Raw genomic sequence first — 24415 nt, forward strand, 5'->3', positions numbered from 1 at the left:
CATGTCTTCACAGGAACAGCAGTTTTTCATGACTGCTGTTGCTAGTGAGCAATTTTAATAAATAGTCATGATATTTCAATTCTTACCTTTGCAATAAGGATTGAAATGGATCATGTTGAAAATGGAGTGGTTAATAAATATGACTCCTAGTGATTAAACAAGTAAAACAAATGGGAAAACCAGTAAAGTATTTTCTCACTGTGAAAAGACAAAAGGTCTCCAGGTTTGTTAAATAACTTGAGGGACAGAGTCACATAGTTGATCAGCATGTGCTGCCCCTCTGTCTTACATAACTTCTATTAAACTTATTTTGAACTTAGCTGCTTGCTGCTCAGGTGGAAATGTATTAAGGTATAATTCATTGCAGGTCACAAAGGCCATGCTGACACTCCGGAGATTGCTTGGCATAACATAGGCACAGTTTGAACTTTCCATCTAAACTCTGTTGAGCACGTTATTCCAAGTGTTTGGCTGAAAGGCTCTTATCCTTATAGGGATCGTTAGATCTGCATTATGCCCATTCTGCAGACCCTTACACACTGGAGTTAAAAATCCTTATAAAAGGTTTTTTTTAATGCTATTTAAAGCATGTAAACCTTTTCCAATGACCCATACCCCCTTGCTCTTACACCTGTGGCCTGGAGATCTTTTTGCTTGTTCCCTATTCATCAACATCATCATCATTTATTTATATAGCGCCAGCAAATTTCGTAGCGCTTTACAATTGGGAACAAACAATAATAACACAATACTGGGTAATACATACAGACAGAGAGGTAAGCGAACCATGCTCGTAAGCTTACAATCTATTAACCCCTTCCTTTTCAGACGCGGGCTGGGAGAGGCGTGGCCGGGGGGCACACAGGCGGCCGCATCTCATGAAAAGGGATGCGGCCGCGTCATTGATGACGCGGCCGCATCCCCTGTCATGTGATGCGGCCGCCTGTGCGCTGACGCGGCCGCATCTGATGTCATCAGATGCGGCCGCGGGGGAAACGATTGTATTTTGCAGCCGGGGGGCGGCCGGTTGGCCTACCCCCGGCCCTAATAGCGGCCTGACCGAGCGGCCCGTGCCCCCCGGGCCAGCCCGCCACTGCTCCTTTCCCATATCAAATATGAAGTGTGACAGGTGTTTTTCTAACATCATTGTGTAACCAGCCTAATGCTAGTTGAGCAGAATGCATGCTCAGACACTACCTTTGAGAATATATCCTAAATGCAATTTATAAGAACAGAATGGATGCGATTAATCAGGTAGCTGTTTATGATCACATCAATTTGTAGCACAATGCAAAGATATCAGACAATTTCATTACTATGCAACTAAATCCACATGTAGCAGTCTTCATGGAAAACACTTACATATTTTGCAATATGTATAAACAAAAGACAAAAACATTGTTAAACTATATGAGCATGTTTATTTGATAGTGGCACAATAGTATAATACAGTGATTTGACAACTTTTCTAGTAACAGTGCAGTTTATTAATTAAAATGCTCTGCCATACTAAATATTAAGATTAAATAGTGGCATTGGACAGTTGAAATATGGATTCTAGCAGTGAGCAATTTCGGAATACATTTCTGACTAACCAGAGATGTTCTGCTATGTATCTAAATGCAAGACAGTACAGTTTGCACTAGTCTATAATATATCAAATTATTATATATATATACACACACACAACTATTCATGAAAGGCTCTAGAATGCCGAATTAGGATAAAACTGATAATTCTAAGCATGTTTTACAAGTACACCCACCACATTCATATGACCACCGAAGCATTATTTCTTATACAGCTGCACATGTCAAATTCCTGTATCTGCGGTCCGGCTCTCAGTGTGAGAACCGGTTTTTGCCTCCACCCCTACAATGTCTCTCCTCCCTCCCCCCTTCCTCTCTAAGCAGGCTGCTAGCAGAGGAAGCGAGCAGAGGGTAGAAGAGAGAAAAGGGGAGGGGGATAGGCTTGTAAACGCATCATCTGGTAGCTTACTCCTGGTAAACCCCTTAACCACCAACACCAGCTTCGTCCAACATATTGAACCGAGACAGACCCTGCCTGCTCCACCTACTCCTGGTCTACAGCCTCTGGAGACGTGTCCTGTGCTCCTGAAAGCTTGAGGTCCCCAGAGATCAGCCTCTCCTCCCTCAGCCTCCCCCACCTCATCTGTAGCTTTCGCTTTGTGTAACATCCTCATTCCCTGACTAGATCTCATTCTTCTAATCGCTCCTAAGTATCCGCTCGCCGTCCTCCTCTCTCCCCTCCTTCTGTCTTTTTCCCTACATCTCCTGGCCGGATTATTTGCTAACTGCAATCTCCCCCTTCGCAGGAGGAACAGGAAGGGGGGACATCTCATTTCCCTCCAGAAAGCGCTGGGATTTTCCAGCTTCATCATCACTCTACTCCTGCTAACGAGGTGAACAGCTACATCCCCTTTGTGCCATTTGGTGAACTTCTGGCGCCTCACATTATTTTCAGGAACATTGGGATCTATTCATATTTTTTCATCTGCTTTTTTTTTTTTATTTGAACCACCCTTTCCCCCCATCTTGCTGCCCACCTCTGTTCCCCTCACATTGAGCACCATGAGGCTAATGAGGAACAGGCGCTTCACCTCCTCGGGGCTAGGATCTGGTCGAGAGCAGGAGCTGACCAGGCCAGTCAGGAACCCATTTGTGCATGACCTGCGCTTCACCCCACTGCAGAAAGCCAAAGTAGGTCCAATGTGTGTGTGTCTGTGCCTGCAAAACAAACATGGATCTGCTCAAACCACATATGTAAATGCTATAGTGTACACCAATCTGTGCTGTCACTTGACAGGTGACACTAGATGACACCTGCTTTTCTGGTCTCATGCTTTGTCCATCAACGTGTGCTGTCGGGTTGCTTTACCAGTTTAACTTTGGTCAGAGGTTGAGGTTGACATCTAAGAGTTGATTTTGCCAAAGATAACTTGTGTATCTCAAACATACTAGCTAATACAGAACATAATAGATGGCAATATGGCTCTATGTTAGATGCTCAGCAGTTGCAGTCTTGCTTTAAGGGCCTATATAGTCTAAGGATGCTTATTTAAGAACTAGCTCTCCTGGATGGTGGAGTCATCAATTGCAGAACTTGCTGATAATAATCACTATGCTAAACTGTTATGACAACTGTAACATTGCTTATATTTGTAAAAATATTTAGCAGAATTAAGTGATCTCAGTTCTACAAATTATAGTGTTAGTTTGTGTATATGTATAATATATAATTTAACTTCCTGAAGAAATATTTTAACCTAATTAAACCAAGTAAAGATTTTCCCAGCTGGTGGGTACCAAACATCATCTATTACTGTCCTTGCTCAACAGTCATGCTCTTTAATTGGCAGGCTCTGCTTCTGTTGAATCACCCCCTCTTTTATGTAGTCACTACTGAACAATAAGAACAAATAACCTGTATTATAAAGAACCCATGTTATTGAATAGGCCCATTTAAGATCCTCAAAATGTAGGTGTACTGCCAGTTTTGTTTTAATGGTGCCTCCTTCATTATTTGGCTGCCTACATGGCCTGCCCACTTGATGGTTATGTGGATTGATTTAGGACTGAATGTGAATACTGCTATTGTCAGATCTCATTGAGTGGCGTATAATAATTTCTCCAAAATGAGTTATGTGATGCTCTTTTGTAGTATCTTAGCCCATCTCTCTTGCTGTTTATTGATGGGTTTATATAGAACGCATAAAGCACATCTTAAAAATGCATGCAATGTTCACAAATATTTTAACTCTTAGCCAACAGAAAAATTGGATAATTTATTCAGTGTAAGAGTTGGTGCTAATAATGCAAATCAATGCTTGCCTGATTCAGTATGCTTCACATCTCCATTTGCTTTGTGTGCTCTGAAATTTTCCCCAGGGACATTTGTGTACATATTGTTTATGCATGAATGAGGAATTCCTTTGACACAAAGACACCATTTGTTTCCCTGAAACTTTTTGAATTATTATTTTAATTTATTGACTTCTCAAGCATATGTCATGGAAGTTGATTTTCTATTTCTAAAATTGTATGCGCTCACTCACGTGGTACCGCTCAAAATTTGTCAAAGAGTTGAAAGCTTTTCTAATTTACACAGTGGTACTGCAGAAGTAACTGGATTTTCAGTGGATTATTGCTAAGAAGTTCTGGGTTGTAAAATACAGACATTATATGTACATTCTGTTTAACTTGATTGCTTACTGTTTAGAAGTATTGTCTGGTTAAACACATCAATATGTATAGTTTCCTGTTATTTCTCTATATGGGGTCCTTTGGATAAGCTTGGCACCCACGTGGCTCCATTGAGTTTTAAATGGTGTAGCACACCCAACTTTTTGCACTACTTGGTTCAAACGGGTCATATATGCACCGAGAACCATGTACACCTGCCCCCTGCATATGTAAAATCTGCACATTACAGTACAGACAAATTGCAAAGTAGGTTTTATTAAAAAAAACAAACAATAAAACTGCTCCTCCCTAGATTAGCTCTTTGTATCAAGCTAAAATCCTGTGTCACTGAGCTCGTGAACTTTTATAGCCAATCTGGATTTGTAAATCTAGTAAACATCTGCCATTTTCTTGATGACCTAGTGAGTAGACTCCTCCCAATACATGGAATGTTGACACTCTCATTAATACTTGTGAATATATATATATATATATATATATATATATATATATATATATATATATATATATATGCCCAGAATATGGCTAACTTAAGTTTCTAAAAAGGTACATTACTATAAACTATACAGCTGTCAACAGGTTAATATACAAATCTTTAGCCACTGCCGGTTGGATTACCCCATTCATTAGGCACAGTAATGTGGGTATAATGCCATCTCATTGATTTGCAAATGACAAGAAAACAGTCATAGATGGAGATGGCATTATTTTTGGTCATAAGCCCAAATATGAACCTGATTGTGGGCGCATGCAGCCTCTGAACTGTTACCTAATCACAGATTTATCTGACCGACCGCATATGAGTCATACAAGACTCTACTATTATCCTTTGCTTCTCTGGAGTAGAATTATAAATTACATACTTCATTCATTTATGTATTGATGTCAGTATAATACATCTAAATATGTTTTCAGGCATGATGAACACATTTGGATGTACAGTACATAAACTAATCACTTGCTGATATTATCACATTGGCCTTGTCTATTAAAGATGAAAACGCTTAATGGTCTGGTCTGACCAGTGAGCTGATTTCACTGGTCTTACATTTGCCACATATGTTATCTGTTCACGTATTATTTTCTTTTGATACTTTTCTCCCCAAACACAAATACATTAACTTATATCTTCTATCTTAAATTTGCCAGGAAACCGCAAATGAAAAACAAGTTAATCCTGTACTTGACATTTAATATATAATCAGGCTTGTGCACTACTGGGCTTCATAATATACCTGCAATAACTGAATGGTTTATAATTAACTAATTGTTTTTTCCATGCTCTTTTGGTCCCACTGCATTAGGATGCCCTGTTAGGAGGGAGGTACTTCAGTAACTCAACAGGCAGAGTTTGACTGACCTCTTTGCAGACATTATGGATCAGTGGACTTGTACACAGGGGCAGGATATCCTAGCAAATGAATGCTCAGCTTTTTGAGCTGTAACAGTTCACATTAGGACACTATCCTGTAGATGTGGGATAATCTGCAGTTGTCTATATTGAAGTGGGAAGGTCACATTTGAACAATGTATTTTATCTAAACACTTCATATATGAACATTTCAGTATTAGTTCTTACTGGTCCTTTGTTTTTTATATTAATGGACTGTTTTTTTTATGGTTCCCTTTCCAGGAAAATTAAAACTCAATAGTGTAGAAAAGGGATTTGGTAGTCCTACTTTTAGGAGTGGAACTGATGCTGCAGTATTAACAGCCATATTGATAAGCTGTGTACCAGCTTCGTAGCCAAAAATTGGGAAAAATTGGAAAAATATGAATACAAACTTATCTTGAATACAAATTTAAGTTTGTATTTGAAATTGTAATTTTTTATTTCAAATAAGGATGACTGCTGTAAAGAAATAATACGTGTCCCTTCCAGCTTGGTGTTCTGAATGTTTATGAATGTTAATCTCTTTTCAAAGAGATGATAAAATAAGCAGATTGCCTTTGGATACAGATTGTATGGAATGTCTCTTAAGGAATTCAGGTTCACAAAGTGTAGCCATTCACGGCATCTGGTTTCCATGGCAATCTTAACATACACTGCAATAGAGAGCTAAAAATGTTTCTAGTGCTAAAAAATGCATCTGTGGATACACACGAGCACAAAATGTAAGATAACATTCCCAAACCTCCCCTTATATTTCCAAAGTAATTTAGTGAACAGATGATTTTTTAAACATTACATGACGATTGTAAAATCAACATTGGCATAAAATTAACCTAACCAGTACTGCATTGTCATCAACTGTTATACTGGACATTAGATATGTGTTCACCAAGAGAGATGATGACAAAGGGCATTAAGCTGCTTTTCAATTACTATGTGGCTTATCTAGAGAACCCTGAATCAGTACACAAATGATTTAATATTTGTTACTGTGTTGCTTCCACCAAGTAGGTGAATCTTGCCTACACATGCCTAATTAATGGTACAGATGTCAAAGAAACAGGCATGTAATGCACCCTTTTACATTTTTTGTCCTAAATATATCTATTTTTTACCTGAAAATAATTTCCATGAATTAGGACAATCATGAAAAAAATGCTTTTTCCAAGAATACTTATTGAGGTTCTTCTCTAACTAAACAGACAGTGACTGACAGGTCGATTTTGCTTCACAGAAATACACAGTGTGGACTGGTTAATTCAACACAGTATCAGGGCGATGGGAGTAACGGGGAGAGTGTTACATTACCCTTTGACTAAACCCGCAGAGGTTACTATTGGGCCTCTGCACACCAAGCATTCATTTCTCTTGGCTTCAGCGGCTCCTAGTATCTTATGGAATCATGGATATGGAAACATAGTCTCCGCTTTTTGACTTATGGACTTTTTTTGACAGTAATGGAGTGGGGGTGTTGATACCTTACTTCTCAACTGAGCTGCAGTGGAATGTGAGGTTAACACTGAGCAATGTATTTTACCATCATGGTTCATATCTGCAAATTTGGGGTTTAATGGTCCTTTAGGCGATTCTAACAGCAAGATGGAAATTTCTGATTCTGTGATATACAGACACAAAGTAAACACTACTTGCATTAAGGGCTGAATATACCCATAGTTTGAGGTTTCAGGCATATCTTAGTCTTCTACTGTATGTTTTTTTGTTTTTTTTTCTCCAGAGTATTGAGCATTCGCTCAGTTTGGTGATGTGCTGAAGGGTATATTAAAGTGCATAGAAGGGCTTTACTCAGTCTGAAATGTTGACTACATATATAAAGTGTATATGTTAGGGAATTTATACTGAAAGCCCCAATACTGCAGGGACTGATGTGAGTGAGTTCACTGCGGAATTGGTGGAGCTATATAAATGTTGATGATCATTATCTTGCCCGGTTTTTGCTCACATCTTGGGCCTCAAATTACTTTCTTCAGTTTGTTACCCAACATCTCTTGGTCCATGACACTTGACCCCTAATCTTAAATTATGTTACTTGAGTTACAACCCTCACCATATTTTCAGTCATTGACGCATGGACCATGCTGGGATATGTAGTTCATGACATACACTTTTACAACACCAAAATGTTTAAAATGTCAGATTTTTAAGCTGCTCTCTTAAAGAATTTTTTATCAATTGCTTATTTAAAAGGACATTTCAGGTTATTATTGTAGCATTTCCCCTCAATATATGTAGCCTGTGAGATGCCACTGTGCTGATAAGAAATAACGTTTGTATCGCTAATTGATGGATAGTGTTGTTTGTAGGCTGGGTAGCTGGGGTCATGTTTATTGAAAGGATAATTTTATTTTACATTTTTTATTTCTGTAACATTGAATAAAAGACTCTACACTATATATGACAAAATAATAAAGTTTCTTTAACTATTTCAGTCTCTTAATTCAGAAGTTAATTTAGAAATTCTGCTAGATTATGAGCTGTGTAATTCTTTCCATCACAGTTCTGCTATTGGATGTAAACCTTTCTTTACTGCATAGGCCATGCAGGGAGCATTGCCTTGCAGAGCATTGCCTTGCAGAGCATTGCCTTGCTGGGATTATTGATTACACATGACATCCTCCTTTAATCTTTAGTAGCAACAAACAGGAAATTCCTGTGCTGTTTATTATTCTTGTATAATTGACACTATTAATAGCAATGCTTTTTTGTGTATGCAAATATCTGTTAGATAGTTCAGCAATTGAAGTGGTCTGTTTTTCATGTATATAAAAAATTACCACCTATCGCCATAATTTATTATTAAAATGTTAGTGGCAGCTGAGAGATACTCCGCTGCCTCGGAGATACTGGGCCCAGACCAGTCTTGGGGGATATGAGCATGCGTGACCTGGCTGGATGTTTCATGCATGCACAGTGGAACTGAAAGCTCAGACTTGGGCTTTCAGTTCTGCTAATTAATAATAATAATACAAAATCATTTTTGAAAAAAACCAAAAAACATTTATGTTATATTGTCCGCTGAAAAAATGTTTTCTTCTAAGAGTAAAGCATTTTTTCATCCATTTTACTCTATGTCCAGATGGCCATAAGAGAAGAAAGATTGCGGGAGGAGCTACTGCTGCCTTTGGCACTGCGGTCGGTATCCGTTTGATGTATTGTGTGAAGATAGGACTTTTCGCTCATTAGTAAATTGACCCAGAAGTGTTTACAATCCATAATATGCATTGCTATGGGAATATATGTTGTGTACCTAAAAACACAGGCTTTAATGGGGTCTTAAGTTCTAGAATCATTGTCTGAGTTGTTGAATTGGACATTTCCATATGATATACATTGAAAATTATTAGTTTAACCCTTGTGAATGAATAGAAATATAAGAGGCTAACATAATGCCTTCCTTGCAAAAGCCATGTCCAAGGGCGGATTGGGAATTTAAAGTGGCCCTGGAAAAAATTCTGAAAGTGGCCACACATGGGTGGGACCAACACAAAAGACAGGGTTAACTCAATTATCTGTAACCACATCGGTCATTGGTGGCAAGCGAGGTTAATGCAACACGCAGTGGTAGGCGGAGTCACAAGTAAACAGACACAAAGGCTATAAAGTATTGTGCTATACCCCAAGTATTTAAAAGGGGGATTTAAATTCCCTCCGAAGAACGCAGCGTAAAGCGAATTACCGTTAAAACAGTAAATTCAAACCGGCTCAAGGAAGCAAAAACTAACGTTAAATATTACCGTACTAACAGTAATTATGCACATTATTACCGTAATAATGTGCAGGCTGCGTTACTTTTGACAGTAATGTGGCCAATTTAATTCTTTCCAATGAATGTAAAGAACTGAAGATTGGGATGCAAGAGGAGTGTGACTACATGTGTAAACGAAAAGGCATTTAACACACCGCACAGGCAGGCCATGCCAGCCTCCTATCTCATTCACTTCTGAGACCCTTCTCCTCTTCCTATAGCCCCCCCCCCCCCCCCCTATCAAGCATTTAACACAGACTAAATTGCTCCTTACGTGTGCAAGTATGTGGTAGGTGAATTATATTGTAATCTACAGAGGTACTGACATGCATGAATAAAATGCTGGTGTTCCACGCAGATGTAACACCTGCTCGTAATATATAAATAAAGAGTAATAATAATAAGTAAACACTATGCAGATGAGTAATTGTGAGTTTCCAAATTTACAGGATAATCCATTCAATTCCTAATGAATTTATGTGCAATACCTACTTAAAAGTGACCAGGTAGAGAAATTAAGAAAGAAAGCACCCTTGGGGTGAGATTTAAAAAAAAAAAAAAAATTGGGGAAAAAATCCGAATGGATGAAAAGAATAGCAGGCGGCCTCAGAAGAACACCGGCCTACCGGAAAAATTCCCGATAAGGCCTATGGCCAATCCGCCCCCGCATGTCGTAAACATAACATCACTTCAATCCTTCCAGATTATCATTTTTGTCACAAGCAGGAAAATATGGAGGCTTAACTTGCTGGATTATTATTGAGAACATGATGCAGTCCCGTTAGTCATTGTATTTCTAGACACACAGGTGACTTTATTTTATCCCTCTAGAACAGTGATGGGCAAACTACGGCCCACGGGCCAGATCCGGCCCACTTAGAGGCTCTATCCGGCCCGCCAATATTGTAAAAAATTTCAGTAAAATATGCATAAAATTATTAGGGCTGACCCTGTGTGTCAGAACCTTCATTTTTATGCCTTCCCAGCTATTTCCTCCATTACACTTCATCCTCCTTCTTAAAAAGACACTTCGTATATCAATCACTCAAACACCTGTCCGCCCCCTAATGGCTGAAAGTCATGTGAGAAGTGATGGGCTGGGCCATATGCTAAGGCGGATTTCGATTGGCTGCTGTGTTGTCAGTTAGTGGCTCACCAGAAAGACGGATCTGCAACAACTACTGAAATAAGTGCTGTGTCTGTACGATCGCTGCACTTATAGAGGTAACACTGCTATATAACACCCTCCCGTCCCATTCAAAAAATTTGTATTATATATTTCGATATTTGAGTTTTTTTAATAAATTATTTTGGCCCGCCTAAAGTTTTTCTTTTTTATTTGGCCCGCTCCTGAAAAAGTTTGCCCATCACTGCTCTAGAACCTCAGCTATTGGTAGAACACCTGCAGTTTTGGCTGCATAAATTGCTATGCAAGAAAATATAATGCCCGCAACGCATTAAATAAGCATTAATTCCCTCCCTATATTTTGTTTTGGTTTTTTATTTTATAAATCCATGCTTTTTTAATGTATAAATAGCTTCTGTTTTAGAAATGCCAACATTTTATGAACAGCTTCTATGTACAGTTTGTGTTTTGATGTATCTGCATTGTGCACAGTGAGACACTACACACCCTTGCTTATTTTTAATCATTTAATCAAACAGAACACAGGATAAGAGCAGACTGCATTCCGCAATGGTTCTGTTATAAAAATCATAGACCGCATCAATCAAATTCTAGTAAGGTAAATCATCAAAACTATCGTCTGTGGACAATATGGATAGTTGAGCACTAATGGATGATGGCAGACCATTCCAGCAGCACCCCAGGAAGCAGGGACCACAAAGAGCTAGTCCGTGTCACCAGTGTTAGTCACTTAGCGCAAATATCATCCTTCCATTATAAATCCTACAATTAGTCTGAATGTTACAACTGAATGACAGGCAAGTGGAACCAGCAACGGTAAACTACATGCATATAGTTTTGTTTGTTAATTTGAATGTTTAAGACCAGGATTCCAATAGACTAGCTCAGTGGTTCCTAAACTGTGCGCCTAGGCTCCCTGGGGTGCCTTGGAGATCTCACAGGGACTAGCTAATAAAGCCTATTTTAATTTTATGTCACTTACATAGTAGTTTTGTCCTGTTTATTGTAATATATTTACATTTCATTTATTGTTTTAACTATTTGATACTTAACTGCTAATTGTACCATAAAGGTATTTCACTTTTTATATAAAATAATTATGTTTATTTCAGTTGTTATTTTGTAATACGAATGTGATTTTGAACTTCCTGGTTTAAAATGAGCCAGGGAGATAGGATTGCTGTCTATTACGTAGTTATAATTAAATTATAGTACAATGAGAGACATATTCAGATTTCGACCCCAGGCAAACATGTTTACAATGGCAGAGACTGCTCCTCATTGCTGCCTTTTTTTTCTTTTTTTATTGGGGGGGGGGGGGGGGGGTGAGTCTGTTTTGAATAGACCTTGGAATAGTCTAAAAACTAGTGTATCCAGTTTGAAACCTAGACAGATCATGTTCACATTGTCATAATACTATGCATGTTGGATATTGAGCAAAATAACTATAGTTGATGAGCTCTAACATGAGTCCTGTAGGGGACAGATTCAATTCCCTGTGTTGTATACTGGAATATCTCCGCTGATTTTATCTCGCAGCCCACAGAGCTGCAAGATAAAAGATAAAGTCCGCAGATCATCATCATCATCACCACCATTTATTTATATAGCGCCACTAATTCCGCAGCGCTGTTCAGAGAATCGCATCAGTCCCTGCCCCATTGGGGCTTACAGTCTAAATTCCCTAACACACACACACACACAGAGTACGGTCAATTTGATAGCAGCCAATTATGTTTTTGGAGTGTGGGAGGAAACCGGAGCACCCGGAGGAAACCCACAGAAACACGGGGAGAACATTCAACCTGCTCACAGATAAGGCCATGGTCAGGAATTGAACTCATGACCCCAATGCTGTAAGGCAGAAGTGGTAAACACTTAGCCACCGTGCTGCCCCAAATATTTTATCGTAGTAACGGTAATTATGAAAACCCTGTGTTGTTTTTCGGAAAACAATGCAGGGAACTGAAATTTGTTCTAAAGTTCTTGTAATTTACAAATTTGGGAAGTCGCCATGGAGTTCCAAATATACTCATATTGCTGAAACAAGCACAGAGAAAACCTCACCTCTACTGCTCCATATACCACTTACAAAAGTTTGGAGGTCCAGCACCTATTGTAGGCGGGTGGTTACCTAGATCATCTGTTTACTGTATTGCTGACTGTGCATCTGTGATGCCTCATAAATAAACATTGACAATCTGTTTTCACAAAGAAGGAAAGCATTCTAGGAAATAGGTTGTATAGCAATATCCTGTGCATACCATTACATGTTGCTTTTCTAAAAAAGACAGAGGTGCAGTTATGCCTAAACAAGATTAAGGGGTCTATTTATCTAAGGGAGAAAAGCACTAAATCCGGAGTTTCTCCCTATTTATCAAAGCCCCCAGGTCAGTGAAACCTTTCGCCGGTGACCTCCAGCGAATCTAGCAGGAGGTGATAGTTTAAGAAGTGCTTTGTTTATTTAGCATTTTTGACTGTAGATTTTTTTTCTATTCTTTTTACAAATATTTCGTTAAAATTTTACTTCTTTTATTAAGAAATCTGAAACTTAGTACAGTGATTTGATAGTCCATAAGTATAATAAATAGCAGACCAACTGAATCCGTACCACAACATTTTCAGGAAATAGCTACCAATTTTTAAAATGGGAACGATATTGGAGCATGTAACTCTATACACCTGTGAGCCTGATGGGATTGATGTTATTAGTGGTGTATCACAGGGATCTGTATTGGGCCCTGTTCCTTTCATTCTTTTTATTAGCCTGTGAAAGTTAGGTGTCCATGTTTGCTGATTACACTACGCTGTGTAGGGTTATTAACTCCATATAACTCTGGAACATGAGTTGACAGAAAGTGGAGTAGCTGTACACAGTGCCAGACAGTGGCTGCAAAGGTTACTGAAATACTGGGATGCATAAAAATGGGGATAAATGCACATTAGGCTGCCTACCCTTGAGGGTTCAAGGGTAGGCAGCCTAATTAATAAAGAAAATGCAAATGCTAAATTATAAAAATACATTTGTATGTATAAATAGATCTGAGGTCAATGAAAAGGTTTGTCTGAGGACTTTATTAACTGCATATGGGGGAAAAAAGACTTTGAATGCTTTTCTTACTGTAATGTTGGTTAAGCAGTGAAATACCACATGAGATGGGGATCATCATTTATTTATATAGCGCCACTAATTCCGCAGTGCTGTACAGAGAACTGACTCACATCATTCCCTACCCCATTGGGGTTTACAGTCTAAATTCCCTAACACACACACACACACACACAGACACATAGACTAGGGCCAATTTGTTAGCAGCCAATTAACCTACTAGTATGTTTTTGAAGTGTGGGAGAAAACTGCAGCACCCGGAGGAAACCCACGCAAACACAGGGAGAACATACAAACTCCTCACAGATAAGGTCATGGTCGGGAATTGAACTCATGACCCCAGTGATGTAAGGCAGAAGTGCTAACCACTACACCACGGTGCTGACAAATTAACATGTTTTTACAGAAATGTAAAAATAGATTGTATACTATTCTTTTAAAAAAAAAAAAGATATTTGTAGCTATAATAAGAGGACACTATGGCTTTGTTTGTTCCATAGAATTTATGATATATGGGCTTGGTGTATTGTAAAAACCACCGCCTGCTGGCAACTTGCTCTCTACATTAAAGTGTGGTGGCAGAGGGGCATGCTATCATGTCCCTTATTTGTATTGGTTGTGCGTTGTAAGTTCAGTGTTTGCAGTGCAGGGGTAGGTTTAACAAACAGGCAATGAAATGAAAAAATAGCACTATATTTGGCATGTTGAAACTTCATATTGTGCTAATGATAACTATATTGTTCACAGCTGTTTATAGAGATTCCCTCCTCTCATGCATTGTAAACTTTTACTACACATTACCATTTTACTACATGGTTGTCAAGCTGATCCTCATATCTAGGCATGCTTTTCCTTCTCCGATAGTTGTGCATTCCATCATGGTGCACTTCCTAAATCAGACAAAAGTGAATGTAAATATTTAAAAACAAAACCCATAAAACTACCAATGTGTGTGGGATTAGGAAACTGCAAAAGGTGCTAGTAGTAGATACTTTAAAATGGATCAGTTTGTAAATTTGCCAAACATTCCTTAATTTATTTTTCTTTTGCTTTAGTTTGTTTTGCACTTCACTTCCTCTTGAATAAAAGCTAAATGTATTCTCCCAACACTGTTTCCAATGTTTTAATTTTATTATTTAAAGTGTTCACAATGTATTATTAGTAATGTAAGTGCTAATGTGTGTTTTAGATTTATAAGATTACTAGAAGCCAGAGTTGCATGAATTATAGAACCTCACTATGGAGCTCCTAATTGTAAAAGTCTGATTAACATGTTTTTTTCTCTCCGTTTATTCTGTTAAGAATATGTAGTCATGGGGGGGGGGGGTAATTACAGAAGGAGAAGCCATGAGAAACAGTGTCTTATGTGCTGGGGCTCCAGCACTGAGATGTACAATTAGGATTTTTCTTGGATTAAAGTGATACATAATGTGTAGATCTCTTTGAGTACTTGCTTCCCATCATGTAATGTGGTTTGAAGGTATTTTCATATTCAAGTTATGCCTCACAAGAGGGCGGTTTGCTTTTTAATGTTTTCAGATGGTAAGAATTCCCAAAATTCTAAGTTTTGCATTTCCTGAGAAAATATTTAAAATATGAAATTTGTCAATTTAGAATTGAGAATTGCATTTTGCATGTTGCTCCTATGTTGTCAAAATTAATTGACCGTGGTTAGCTCAGTACTACTTATGAGGATGTAAACTTTTTTTATTTCATGTTTTTTCTATTTCATACACGATATCAACAAGGAAGTTTGGTAAACTTTCATTCGAAAATGATTTACAATTGTTACGTCTGTATGTATTGCTTGCAATAAAGATTCTCTGATGCAATCGCTGAGGTTCCAAAGCACAAGAGTTTAATGCCCAATATAGATTACAAGGCAAAGTATCGCATGCATACACTTGTGCAGTTGGCCCCAACAACAAGCTTCTATCAAAATGCTGTGGTTTCCAAAGTCAGAGGTGAACAATTTATACATCGTACAGTTGTAAAAAGCAATGACATCACAAAAATACACGGTTACCGTTATTAGTTATTTTCTCGTTTACCAATAATGTTGTCTATGCGATTTGTGTGTTTCCAACTCGCAAAGCGATTTATTAGCAAAAGCAAAAGAATAACAAATAAGTACAGCCGATACATACGCTGCGCACTGCTAGATCCAGCTTACAGTCTTTCAATCCTGAATCTGTGGTCAGAGACTGCATAATGGTCCCAGAGCCCCTACTAATATACACTTGGTGATACAGTGAAAACATTACAGATGATTTGACATGTTTCCATAGGTTCAGATTTCAGGTAGGTCCAGTGTAATGCAGGTCATTGGCCAGTTCAAATGATGCCATCCAAGGGGGGGTCAGCTCTCCAGAAGATGCATACTAATCTTCCCGCCAAAAACTAGTTCAAACTGATCTATTTACATTACATTACACAGACAATACCATTCTGATCATTTATTCCCTATATTCCATAACTAGCATACATGAAGTGCGATCTTATAGCTGATGAAACCGGATCACTAAGGATAAATAGGGGATTAGAATGACACCAAACATTACATCTCACTAAAGTGCATATAACATTATAATATTTCACTATAAACTCTGCTACATTTGTTAATAAACTACTGTGGATTGGAACTATTATAAATATGAAATATATAAGTGAATGTGTAAGTGTATGCGTGCGATTGAGTCATGACACGTGGTGTACTGATCGCAATCGCACGGTTAAACAATATTAATCAACATACTTTCTTTCATCCAGTTATATGACTTTGACACCATATTAAGGTCCACATTCATGGGTCAAGAACTCAACGTGCCATTGTTGGATTCCTCTGGTCATTGTTCCTTGAGGTGGCCAGATGTTCTTCCTCAGGCTCCAGCCTCTAGACCTGTATAAGCCGGTTCTTTTATGACATATCTGGACTTTCTATTTGGTGTATGAAAAGTGATATTACTTGAAACTAGTGTTTGCAATGTGCGAATGCTACATAAATAATACTGGAAACGTTCTCATGCAATTGCGAACAGAATGATACCAATCTCTATGTAATTTTAATGTTGAAAACACATCTTTATATTTTATATTAAAAGATTGAAAATACTTTAAACTTATTTTAACGTTGCTGCAATATTATATTGCGTATTGATCGCAGCTCTATTGATTGTAGTGTACAGAAATGGTTACCACCTTCTTCCAATTATTTAACTTCAACACAATATATTTATTTTTGGGTCTCTTTGTGTGTTATTTAATGTATTTAGTATCTTGGTGCAGAAATACATGGCCAGATAGTTACAATTTACCAAACTTGATATAAAATATCAATTTTTATTATGTATGATGCTGCAGTGAAACCTAAATACATACACATCACTTTTTTTTTTTTTTTTTTAAATCAGGTAAGACTTTATTGCATTTTTTATCTTTTCTTTACATTCTTAACACTACAACAAAATAGAAAGCCCATAACAATAGGCTAAAGCCCCAACTATATCCCACACAGTGATACAGGTATTGTAAAATATACATACACAATAGGATCGAAAAAAGAAAAAGCATTGACGTTCAAATTTTCAAGCCAAGGTATGCGCATCTTCCACACTTTCAAGATACAGTAAAATAATACATTTTTGATAATACAGAATATAATTGTTGACTTTAATGACATATTACTAAGTGGCTGGATGTCTGCCCCAAGCATTACATTAGGAGAGCTCCACCTCCCTCAATCCTTCCGTGACATATGGGGATATCCTCCATCTGTACCATATTCTCTCGTACTTATCCACTAGGTTCCTGCTAGTGTACATGAATCTTTCATGGGCGACTGTATCATTAACAAGGTCGATCCAGCTATTCAAAGTCGGACCTTCAGGTGCCATCCATTTCCTAGCTATCACCACCTTTGCCAACATGAGTAATGTGTTGATAAGCAGTCTAATAAGTCTACGGGTTTTCTTGTTCAAGCCTAAGCCAAACATACAGAGTTTTGGAGTCAAGGCCACTACTCCCACCTCCAGTCTTTTAATACAATCCTCCACCTTTCCCCAAAAGGATGAGACCAGCAGACATTCCCAGATCATATGCCAAAAGTCCCCTTTCTCGCTTCTACACTTGGGACACAGAACCCTCTGACCCCTATCAAACTTAGAAAGCCGAAGAGGGGTGAGATATGCTCTGTGTAACAGAAAGAACTGGACCTGGCGAAATTTGATTGATGCAGTGACCTCTTTCGGGCTATATAACACCACATTCCATGCTTTGTCACTAAGACGCCCCAGATCACCCTCCCACCTGCATCGCAGATCCGGCAAGCCCCCTTCACCCGATCCTTCCATCAATATTGAATACAAAAATTAAATTTGCTGCCTTTGGCCCAACCTTGAGAGTTGCACCCTTAATGAATCCACACTAAAGCTCGGGGCAGCTACACGAAACTGCGAGGCCAGAGCATGTCTTAACTGCAAATATCTATAAAAGTAACCCCTAGGTATCTCATATAAACTCTGAAGTTGTTCAAATAAATATAATATTCCATTCTCATACAGTTGTCCAATATGTATTATGTTATAAATTCGCCAAGCTCCAGCTCCCTCCATCCTAATCAATTCTACAAAATCCAAATTATCCCAAAGTGGAGTGCACGGGTCCAAGTCCAATCCACCCCCAAGCTGGGATGACAGTCGCCAAATCTTTATGGCCTGTATTAACAAAGGGGGGTCCCTCACAACCTTTCTTCCAGCCAGAAGAAACTGCACACGCATATGACTAGAGCCTGTCTCAGAAACTAGAAAGTCATGCAAATCTACACCCAACCGCGACCGGACCCATACCTCAATATGTGTCAACTGGGAGGCAAAATAATAAAGCCGCAGATTTGGCAAAGCCAGGCCCCCCGATCCTCGGGAACGATATAAGGTGGTAAGCTTAACTCTTGCTCTCTTGCCTGCCCACACCAAAGAAGCCATGAGACGTTCAATGTAGCGAAATATGCTATGGGAGATATATACCGGCGACTGCTGTAAAACATACAAAAACTTTGGTTGAATTATCATTTTGATCAGATTAATTCTACCTGTGACCGACAATGGCAGCTGCTTCCATACCCCAATCCGGCTCTTAAGATAGTCAATCTGAGGCTGAACATTACGCTGGATATATTGACCCATATCACTAGAAATCCAGATACCAAGATATTTAAATATCGGGGTCCATTTAAGAGGAGTCTGCAAAACTTGCCCCGTAGGGCAGGTACCCTTAATCGGAGTTACACTGGATTTATTCCAATTAATCAAAAGCCCCGAGTACCTACCGAACACCGAGACCACACGGAGTAAAATTGGCAACGATTTATCAGGATATGACACAAAAAGCAGCATATCATCTGCGTAAAGGGCAATCTTGTCCGTCCTGCAGCCCATCCGTAATCCAGTAATATCTGACTGCATTTTAATCACACACACCAATGGCTCTATGGCCAGAGCAAACAGAGGGGGAGACAGAGGGCACCCCTGTCTGGTACCTCTGCCCATAACAAACTGACGAGACACAAAGCCATTTACACAGACTCTAGCTGTAGGGCAGGAGTACAGCAGTCGAACCCACTGAATAAAAACGGGTCCAAACCCGAATTTCAACAGCACCGCCCACAAGTACCTCCACTCCACAGAGTCAAAGGCCCTAGCAGCATCTAAGGACACCACCACCACCTCCTCCTCCGCAGGGTGGGGCAGCTGCAGATGACAAAAAAGCCTACGCAAATTTATAGCCGTAGATTTTTCCGGCATAAACCCAGTTTGGTCAGGATGCACTACCTCACTAATCACCCGGTTCAAATGTGTCGCCAAAATTTTTGCCAAAATCTTAATATCCGTTGTCAGTAACGATATCAGTCTGTATGACTCTGGAAACAAGGGATCTTTTCCCGCTTTAGGGATAAGGACTATAAGGGCTTCAGACATAGACGGAGACGCACACCCCTGATCTCTAAAGCTTGTAAATATGTCTTTCAAACGAGGCACAAAGAACCCCAGATGCTTCTTATACAACTCTATGGGTATCCCATCTATGCCCGGAGCCCTGCCATTTGGAAACGAGGCTATCGCAGCTACAATCTCCTCATCAGTAATTGACACGTCCAAACTTTCTCTACCATCTGCACTCAGTTCAGATAAGGAAACATCCGCTAAATACAAATCAAAGTCTGAGTACTCAGCTCTTGACGCATAAGCATCCTTAAAATACACATAAAAACAACACTGATCTCTTCAGTCAAGGTATGCACAACACCCAAAGTATCTGTAATCCCCTCCACTACAGCCGCCGCCCCTTCTGACCTAGCTAAATAAGCCAAAAACCTACCACATTTATCCGCTTCAAAGTATTGAGTATGCTTAACAAATAACAACTTACGCCTTGATTTATCTAACAAGTAATCCGACCATTCTCTCTGTACCGCCAGCCAAGCCATCCTATCAGAAGCCACATGAGAAGAGAGATACACCCCCTCCAAGTGTACAACCTCTTTTTCCAATCTATCACCTCTCAACCTAGACTCTCTTTTGAAACAATTAATACTTCGATTAAGGAACCTCTTAAAAAAGCCTTAAATGAGTCCCAGACAAGAGGCGGGGCCGCCATGTCCGCATTAGTAACAAAGTACTCCTCCCATTGGGATTCTAAAGTATTTCCGTCTTGCAATAATGTCAACCAACGGGGGTTAAGCCTCCAAAATGCTTGACCTCGAGACACAGTAAGCCTAACTGTTAATACCAATGGAGAATGATCTGAAATCCCCCTTGGTAAATATGCAACATTGGAGACAGCCGGCAGTAACTCCTTTGATATAAGTCCTAGATCTATTCGGGAGAAAGCATTATACGAAGTGGAATAACAGGCGAAACAGACCTCTGCCGGATGCCTCAGACGCCACACATCCACCAAACCCATCTCTTCCACCACATCAGCAAATTTTGATTTTTTTGGCATATGTAGTATCCCCTACCTCCCTCCACCTATCAACATTAGAGTCCATCACATTATTGAAATCCCCACAGCAAATCACTGGAGTATCAGGAGAAAGAGAAATAAAATCACTGCACTTTTTTAGGACCTCCCCACTATAAGGGGGGGGGGACATATACCGACAGTAAGTTTATACGCTTAGAATCAAAAATGCCCCTCACAAAAACATCTACCTAATGGGTCTGACTCTACCATTTCCAAAATAAAATTTACTTTCTTACGTATAAGGAGAGATACCTCCCTAGAATGACCCGTATGAGTAGCATGATATGCCCACCCAACCCACGGTTTCTTAAGGGCCATCACTTTACCTCCCACTAAATGAGTTTCAGTTAAACATAAAACATCTGCCTCATACTTTTTCAATTGGGATATGACCAAAGACCGTTTAATTTTATCATTTAGACCTTGAACATTCCAAGTCAGGATTTTAATAGACCCCCTATCCATCTTCCCAGTCGCCATAACACAAGGGAATACACATGTGACATTTCCGCATAAACGTCAACCCCCTCCAGCCCAGACAGACACCCAGCCACCAGCCAACCACATTAGCATATAAAAAAATAGTCAATTTCATCATCCAGAAGTATTTGCATAAGGATAAAGTACCACACCCGTCACTGCGTTAAAAAAACCTACCACTCCCTACCCTATTCAAACAACCCCCCTCCCCGTATATCCACCATACACATCACTTTTAGAAAATGTTTTCTTAGATGTTTGGAGACCTACAGCATCCTGACTGTAGGGTTCATTGGGAGTTTTGTGACTAAATTTAGAGGTTAACACAACACATGGCATTTTTATACTACTGGATTCTGTCTTTATGCTGGGAAAAAATGTTAAACTCCCCATTAAACAGACTAAGTCGTTGTATTAATAATTTTGGCAGAAGAGGTGCTATATATTGTCAGCAAAGGGCAGTGAAATAAAAATACTAGTATCACCCAAATATATTAACCTCTATTTCTTTTGTGTGTTCATACCTCCAGACCCCACATTTTTAATGTCTATAAGAACTGGTAAGCTGCATGAGGAAAAAGTGTTTCTTTTAATAATTGCCCTCCACACGCTAGATGATTAATAATGCATTTTGAATGACGAAATACTTTTAAGTATTCAGAAGTACTTCCAGTCTGTCCAACTTTCCTTGCATATGTTATGTTGTGTCAGTTTACACTGAGGTTATACATCAGTTGGGTACATTATAAATATATGCATGTTGGGCTGATATGGCAATCCCCATATTAATATATGCATAAATCTGTATAAGTGGAATTTTATGAAGGCAGTCCACATTCTCCTCAGACAATAAGTTAAGCTATAACCACAGGAATTTCTTGCCGCAGAAGTGTAAATGTTATATACATGTATGCGCACATATAAAAATGTTGGTTACTAGCAAGTCTTGTGCTATTACGTTAATACTGACTTTTTTACCTTTATTTTTAAGAGAGAACCGTTTTAAAATAATGTAGAAAGTGAGTCTGGTCTTTAATTTGGCCCATGTGTTTTTCACTTTGTTTTACCGTTCTTACTGAGGAGAGAGGGGATATTGGGAGGATCTAGATGCCAATTACCATGAAGGGTGGGCTCGGCTGTTAAGTTATTTGTGTTCTAATAATATAGAAGTGCATGCTTACGTGAATTATGGTACGCAACCTGTATTATGGGTAAGCTGATTGGTCATATTTCACTACTGTATATATTGCACCCCCTTTCTGATCCGTGTCCCGTCATTCGGGACACTGTGCCACCGGCTAATAGAGAAAAGGGTGGAGGTTTCCCTGGGAAACCACAGCCTAAGGGTGCAGAGAGGGTTAAATTAAGGAGTCAGCCAGAGCAAGGCCTGGCAGGAGGATTAAAAAGCTGGGTTTGATCTGTGTGTGGGAGACTGGTGTCTAAAAGTGGCCAGTGACTAGTTAGGGACCTAATTGTTATAGCCAGAGTTGAGGGCTATTGGATTATGTTTATTGCTGTGAAAGTTTCATTTTCTTTGCTGAAGACACTGCCAAGACTGTTTATCCATCCTAACAAGTAAAATAAAGTGCTGCAGAAAAACCTGTGTGAGGAGCCATTTGTTTGCACGCTTTTCACACACACACACACACACACACATATATATATATATATATATATATATATATATATATATATATATATATATATATATATATATATATACATATACTCTTATTTGAGACTTTCGAATTTGACAGGTAGAAATTCTAGTAATGAAATTGCACTGCACTATACAGAAATAGAGGGGCAGGGGATAAAGACTTCAGATTACTGGTGGATGATTAAGAGTGAGAGATCACTATGGCTAACAGTTCTTTTGAAGGTTTAAAATGGTAAGGTCAAAGAGATATTGGCCAAGATCATGGAAGCTAGATACCATAGGATAAGGAGTATATTTAGTGTACTAACTAAAGCAAAAAAAGCATTACATATTGCTTGTGTTTGATATAGTCAAAAATAATTGTGACTTTAATTGAAAGGGGCAGTAGACCTCCAAACTGGGTAAAATTAGTTTAGTAGGCTATATAGTTTTGTATAAGAACATCCATAATTTCTGGAATGTTGTTCAGCTCAGTAAGAACAATTTACCCATTCATGTTGCATTTGCATCATATGTAAGGGCAAGACGCATGTGAAAATGCGCATGTTTGTGGCTGATTTATCGGTTTGTGAATGCGTCCAGAATGCAAGCAGCACAGAGTTATTCCCATATATTTGAATAGCTCCTTTATTTCAATGGGGTTTAAAGAGTTTTCGTTATATGCAAAAGCTCCATTGAAATGAGTGGGCCATTGAAATAAATGAAAAACAGCCTGGGCTTGTTCCCATGCAAGCAGACTGACAATGAGCATAGAGTCCCTCTGCTATAGTAAAAACCAGCAATAAAAACATTGAATACAGTAGCACAATGAAATAAACGGATCCTTATAGCAATATCGGAATTCATTTGGCAGCAGAATTTACAAAATAAAATAACAATGTTTCTATGTAAAAAGCCTCTTTATCAGTTATAAATTTAAAAGCACCATGGTTATATTTATACAGAATAAAACCAATCACAGGACAGTGCCTGAGGCCATCTGATTTTTACATCACAGCATTGGGAAACTTGACACATTTATATCAGAATCATGTTTTAGAGCAGTAGGGCAGCACAGTGGCTTAGTGGTTAGCACTTCCGCCTCATAGCACTGGGGTCACCATCATCAGCTATTTTATATAGTGCCACTAATTCCACAGTGCTGTACAGAGAACTCATTCACATCAGTCCCTGCCTCATTGGAGCTTACAGTCTAAATTCCCTAACACACACACACACACAGAGACTAGAGTCAATTTTTGATAGCAGCCAAATTAACCTACTAGTATGTTTTTGGAGAGTGGGAGGAAACCGGAGCACCAGGAGGAAACTCACGCATACATGGGGAGAACATACAAACTCCACACAGATAAGGCCATGGCTGGGAATCGAACTCATGACCCCAGTGCTGTGAGGCAGAAGTGGTAACCACTAGGCCACTGTGCAGTGGCGCACGCAGGGGGGGTTTCTGAGTCTATAGAAACCCCCCCGCTAAGTGGCCACTGTCCTATACAGCAGCCGCGGCGCTGTCAAAGAAGCGTCCGCGGCGGTGCTGTACATACAGCACCGTCGCAGAAGCTTCTTAGCGCCGTGGCTGCTGTTTAGGACAGCGCTGGCGAAACGGAGCTGCTGCGCATGCAC

General features: G+C 39.2%; 1 protein-coding gene across 1 annotated transcript in view; it reads left to right on the forward strand.

The window, feature by feature from the left end:
- Nucleotides 1-1911: 1911 nt before the first annotated feature.
- The window catches only part of LPCAT1 (lysophosphatidylcholine acyltransferase 1), an 87479-nt gene continuing 64975 nt past the window's right edge, over nt 1912-24415 (forward strand). The window contains exons 1-2 of the mRNA XM_075212908.1: nt 1912-2127; nt 2336-2720. Coding sequence (XP_075069009.1) covers nt 2592-2720 — 129 coding nt within the window. The 5' untranslated portion in view covers nt 1912-2127; nt 2336-2591. The remainder of the gene's footprint in view (nt 2128-2335; nt 2721-24415) is intronic.

This window comes from Mixophyes fleayi, chromosome 5 (genome assembly GCF_038048845.1).
Source record: "Mixophyes fleayi isolate aMixFle1 chromosome 5, aMixFle1.hap1, whole genome shotgun sequence".
NCBI lineage: Eukaryota > Metazoa > Chordata > Amphibia > Anura > Limnodynastidae > Mixophyes > Mixophyes fleayi.